The 6,000-nt window shown below is 34.1% G+C and overlaps 1 protein-coding gene across 1 annotated transcript; it reads right to left on the reverse strand.

The window, feature by feature from the left end:
- Positions 1-664: 664 nt before the first annotated feature.
- On the reverse strand, positions 665-1,627 carry LOC142838585 (olfactory receptor 6C75). The gene has a single exon (XM_075954084.1). It carries the CDS (start codon positions 1,625-1,627, stop codon positions 665-667), a length of 963 nt encoding a protein of 320 aa, XP_075810199.1.
- Between the last annotated feature and the right edge of the window lie 4,373 nt (positions 1,628-6,000).

Here is a 6,000-nt window from a genome sequence, read left to right on the forward strand (position 1 = left end):
CTGAGGGACTCATTAGGCACAGGACCAACCTTGGAACACTATTTTAATTTTCTTGGCGACTTCCAAAAGTCATTGTCTTGGCTATTAACCTGTGCTAAAGGAAACCTCTGTAAAAGAGATAATAGAAAAAAGAAAATCATTATTGCATGTTGAATGATGAATGAAGTCTAAGACATCAGTACTTGTGGTGTCCAGGAAAATCAACAGGAAGCCAGCGTCCACTGTTCTAGCCACGTCAACACTCCTGTTCATTCAGCGACTCATCATTGGGAATGACAACTGTACCAGTGGAAAGGATATGAATGTAAAGTCAGGAGAACAATGAACCCTTAGAAGTTATGATTTTCATTTTAAATTTTGATTAGTAGATAGAGACAGTTTCAGTTGGAATAATTTGTCACTTAAAAAATAGTACCAAAGAATAAAATAAATTTCATACTTTTAGGTATGTTTACTTATATTTTCCTTAGAAAAATAATTTTAAAAAATCCAATGCATTTCATCTTATATTTCTATTTAATATATATATATATATACATATATGCTACGGATTATTAGTATGCTTAATATATTTTAATAATTGTTGGGCGCAAATCTATATAGAGTGGAGCAGAAGTTTTCATTCAGTTCTGTCTTTAGAGGTCCTCTTTCCTCATGATCATGTTCATTTCTTTAAAGAAAAGAGAATTCTCTGGACCATGGTTTTGAAGGCTTGCTTCACTTGCTGGTTCCTCAGTGTATAGATAAAGGGGTTCAGGAGAGGAGCCACTGAGGTGTTGAGCACAGCTACTCCCTTGCTTAAAGTCACCCTCTCCCTTGCAGAAGGTTTAATATACATGAAGATACAGCTGCCGTAAGAGAGGGAGACAACGATCATATGGGAGGAGCAAGTGGAAAAGGCCTTTTTTCTTTGATTTTTAGAAGGAATTCTCAGAATTGTTTGAATGATATATGTGTAGGAAATAATAATTAACGTCAAGGTGACCATGAGTGTTACCACAGCCAACAAAAATGCCATGAGTTCTAGAAGGTGAGTGTTTGAGCAGGAAAGCTGCAGAATTGGAGAAGAGTCACAGATAAAGTGGTCAATTACATTGGAGGCACAGAAGTCTAGGTGTAGCAGAAGGACAATTGGTGGAAAGATGATCAGGAATCCTGCAGACCACGAGCTAACGACAAGAAGAACACACACACGGTTGCTCATGATTGTTGTGTAGTGCAGAGGTTTGCAGATGGCCACGTAACGATCATAGGACATGGCAGCCAGAAGGTAAAACTCTGTCACTCCCAAGAAAATGAAGAAGAATAGTTGAGCCACACAACCGCTGTAGGAGATGGTTCTATCTCCTGTCACGACAGTAACAAGGAATCGGGGAATGCAGACAGACGTGAATGATATTTCTAGGAGTGCAAAATTGCGAAGGAAGAAATACATGGGTGTCCTCAAACGGGCATCTGAGAGGGTGAGGATGATGATGATGAGGTTTCCTGTCACACTTAGCATGTAGGTAACAAGAAGAAATGTGAAAATCACAAGCTGCCACCGTGGGTCATTAGTCAATCCAAGAAGAATAAAATCTGTTACTGATGTGGAATTTCTTCTAATAGTCTCTGCTTCTAACGCCATTACTAAATGGATGAAGAAATAAGAGATCAACTTTGCAAATAAAGAACTTGTTACCTGTTTCTAGCTTATTTTATTGGGCATAATGTCCTTCAAATTCATCTATGATGTCATAGATTAAAAGACAGCAATGTCTACTTTGTAAAGCTGGACTTTATTATACAATGTGTGCATGAACACACATTGTATTGTATATTACTTTATATTTGTAACATAGTCCATGAAATCTTAATATTTTCAAAGAGTATAAATCTGTAGTTATACAGGATAAATAAGTCTAGATAGCTAAATGGGGGTGTCTATTAACTAGAGTATACTTAATACTGTTGTATTGTTTATGACAATTTACTTTGGGAGGAGATTTTTATGTACTCTTTCAGCAAATGGAAAAACAATAAATAGAAGGTGATGTATAAAATGACTTTCTTTATTGCAGTAATCATTTCCTACATCTATGTATCAAAACATATGTGTATACATTATATATCTAATGAATAAAATACCCAACTAAACTCATATGCTTAAAAATCAAAGTCACCACCATTGTTTAAAATTGATTTTGTGGTAAATTACACAAAATACCTAAAATCTCTGTTCTTACCTAATTTCATAATCATGACTTTATTTTTTCATATTCTCTTATATTTTGTCACAATTCCCTGAAACAAGGAAATGACTTTCAGTGTAGTTCTCTAAAAGATTTTTATGTATTGTGCTTTCCTCTACCTTTTAAAACATTTCTCTATTATAATTCTTTTTCTCTTTACAAACTTTTATACTTTTTGGAGATAAAGTTGTAGTTCAGAGTAATATGTTCCTGGTATGCACACATACTTGGACATGTCTGATAGATGAAAGACACTCATGTCTATGTTAAACGACTGTGTACAGGACATTTCCTGTCTGCTATAATGAATTTCTGTAGGAATGTAAATACTCTCTTATTGAATATATTTTATTTACCCTATTCCTATCTTGAGCCTACACTGTGATGTATAAAGCAATACTTACATAAAATGACCTAATTTTATTTTGTTGGTGAAACAAGTCTTGCTATGTAGCCAGTCAGGCCTTGAATTTATACTCTCCTGCCTCAAACCCATGAACCCTGACTCTGCAGATGCAGCTCCTGCTCCTGGCTCTAATTTTACTTTTGTAAACTGTAAGCGCTCTTACCTGTCCTGTTTTCAGCCTTGTAAACCACAGTTGCTTATTCTCTTTGTGACTCATAAATGACACAGTTCAACATTCAAGTTTTCAGGAGAGAAAAATAATTTTCTTTCTTCCATATTTTGCATCCATGATCACTTTTGATGTGATATAAAGGTTTTTTTTTACTTGTTCATTCACGCATAAAGTCATTTAAGAGCTTGAAGTATGTCCTGGTATCCAGGCGACTTGCCCAGTCTCATCTGTCCTCTACAGTCTTTGCAGAAGCAGAATGACATTTCCTCAGCCTTAGTGGCTTAACTTGATAGGTGAATGAATTTACCTCAAAATTTTATATATAAGTTTTCTTGGAAATGAGAGAGTCTCATTCTCCAACATTTGCTCTTTATGGTCATATGGCACACAGCTTCTAGTCTTTTGGTTTTACACAGCAAATCCTAATCTTTGCTATGTACAAAATCTATGTGCAAAGCCAAAGCAAAATATACTTGCTTAGTATAGAAAATGACTTGTTTTCAATTTTGTACAAAATGATCCCTAGTGTCCTATATTCTAATAAGTATTGTAAGCTGATAAGATGATAAGAACATGAAAAATTATTTAGTCCTATGATTTATAACATAGTTTTTCTACAGTAAAAGATTAAATTGTAATGCTAATTTTTAATTCATATACTTAAATAAAATTGAATTGTCTAATTATATTTGCGCATATAAAATATATGTTGAAATTGCTTTTACAGAATACAAACAATACTTATAAAGCAAAAAATTATATTTATAAAAAAATATACTTACTTTTTTCCTAAATATTACTGGTTATGGTCATTCCCGTTTCTAATGGTTTATTAGTTTGTTTAAACATAAGTGTTTTTAGGAATTTTTGAAAAAGTTTTGTAATTGATATCTATTCTGTTATCTTGTGCTTGTAACCAAATATCTAAAGTATTAATAATAAAATAAAATCCTAAGACCTTTTTAATCTTTAGAAAGACATACACCAACTCATGAATCCAAATGACTAAGGATCTATAGTTCCAGATTATTTTGTCTATGTGACCTAAAGAAATAATATCTTGATATACAAAACATAAATGATCATAAAGCAAGGCTAATACAATTTCTTTATTAGCCTGATAGTGGGTGATATAATTGATATCAAAGCATTGCTATTCAGCTTGGTCCCAATTTTATCTGTTCTATTTAACATGGACTCAAGGGGATTGGCTGACTGAATAAACAAAAGACACCATGGAGATTAGATCCTCAGGATACTAATAAACAGTGATCCGAATAACTCCATATAACTCAGAATAGATTAGATATAAATGACCTGAAATCAAAGCAGAAAAATATACAAATGATTAAAAATTTATAATTAACTGAAACTTTACAAAAAGAAGCTAAACATTAGAGAAATATAGATTAGAGGCTGGAGAGATGGATTAGCAGTTAGGAGCACTTGATGCTCTTGAGGAGGTCCAGGGTTTGAACACATAGTGTGCACATTATCTGTAACTCTAGTTCCAGGGGATCTGACACATTCTTCTCATGTCCATTGGCACCAGGCACATAAATGGTGCACATGCATACACACACACAAAACTCTTATGGACATAGACAAACATAAAAATTGGAGATCAATAGCATCTAAATGGCTACATACTAAACTGTAAATGATTAGGATTTAGGGGAAATCATAATTCATTAAGAGTTTTAGAATGATCTTATGTGTTCATTATTCAGCATGATGAAAGATATCAGGCTTATTTTTACGATTTTATAAGTTTCAACAAGTTATGATTATAGTCACTACCATTTGTTCATTTAGTCATTATTTTTGAAAACTCACCCTGTATTGAGTTTGGATATAAATTATAATCATACAGAAATAATAAAGACAGTTCTCATTTAGATTTTACTTTCACAAGACAGACTAAAATTAGATATAATCTTGCAATCTGTATTTTCAAGTCAAGTACAAATAACATTCTTCATACATAGATATTGCATTTTATTTAATATTTTATATTATAATATGATTATAAAATTTCTTCATTCTCTTTCCTTTCTCTAAACACTCCCCTGTACTCCTCTTTGCTCTCTTTCAATTCTCTAGTCTCTTTTTCTTAAGTTGTTGTTTTACACACACACACACACACACACACACACACACACACACACACACACTTCTAAATGGATAAATATAATCTTCTCAGTCTATGTAATGTTATTAGTATGTATATATTTTCGAGCTGACCATTTGGTATTAGATAACCAATTGGTGTGCTCAATGGGTGCACTGAATATATTTAATTATGCTAAAGTGTTAATATAAATAATAAGTGTTTCGTTGCCTAATAGAATTGATTTCATATCACACAAAGTTGATTAGCTGGTCACAGTTTAATATTTTAAGGGTCTGTTTCTTAGGAATGCTTTTTATTAAGAATTTTTAATACAATCTTTTATCATTTTTTTACATAGCTATTTCTGTTTCTACTCCTTCCCCTCCTCTCATTTCACCCTTCCCTCCATCCATTCCTCAGGAAGGATAAGGCTTCCCACAGGGTATCAACAAAATCTAACATTTCACTTCAAGGCAGAACCAAGGCCTTCCCCTCTATATCTAGGCTGAGCAAGGTACCCCTCAAAAAATAATGGGCTCCTATATGTTAGTTCAAGCACTAGGGATAAATCCTGCTCCCATTGCCAGTGGTCCCACAAACTGCCCAAGCCTCACAACTGTCCCCCACATTCAGTGGGCCTACTTTGGTCCTATGCAGGTTCTCCCACTATCAGTCCAGAGTCAGTGGGCTCTCAGTAGCTCAGGTCAGCTGTTTCTGTGGGTATCACCATCACGGTCTAGACCTATTTGCTTATATTATCTCTTCTCCCTCTCTTGCGCTGGTCTCTTGTAGCTCGGCAAAGTGCTTTGCTGTAGATCTCTGTATCTGCTTCCATCAGTTGCTGGTTGAAAGTTCTATGATGAGTGAGTACATCCCATGTTCCTCTTTTTGGGTCTGGCTTACCTCACTCAGGATAGTGTTTTCTATTTCCATCCATTTGTATGCAAAATTCAAGAAGTCATTGTTTTTTTATTGCTGAGTAGTACTCTAATATGTATATATTCCATACTTTCTTCATCCATTCTTCTATTGAAGGGCATCTCGGCTGTCTCCAGGTTCTTATTTGATTTCTAGCCAT

The sequence above is a fragment of the Microtus pennsylvanicus genome, chromosome 20 (genome assembly GCF_037038515.1).
Source record: "Microtus pennsylvanicus isolate mMicPen1 chromosome 20, mMicPen1.hap1, whole genome shotgun sequence".
NCBI classification, from domain to species: Eukaryota; Metazoa; Chordata; class Mammalia; order Rodentia; family Cricetidae; genus Microtus; species Microtus pennsylvanicus.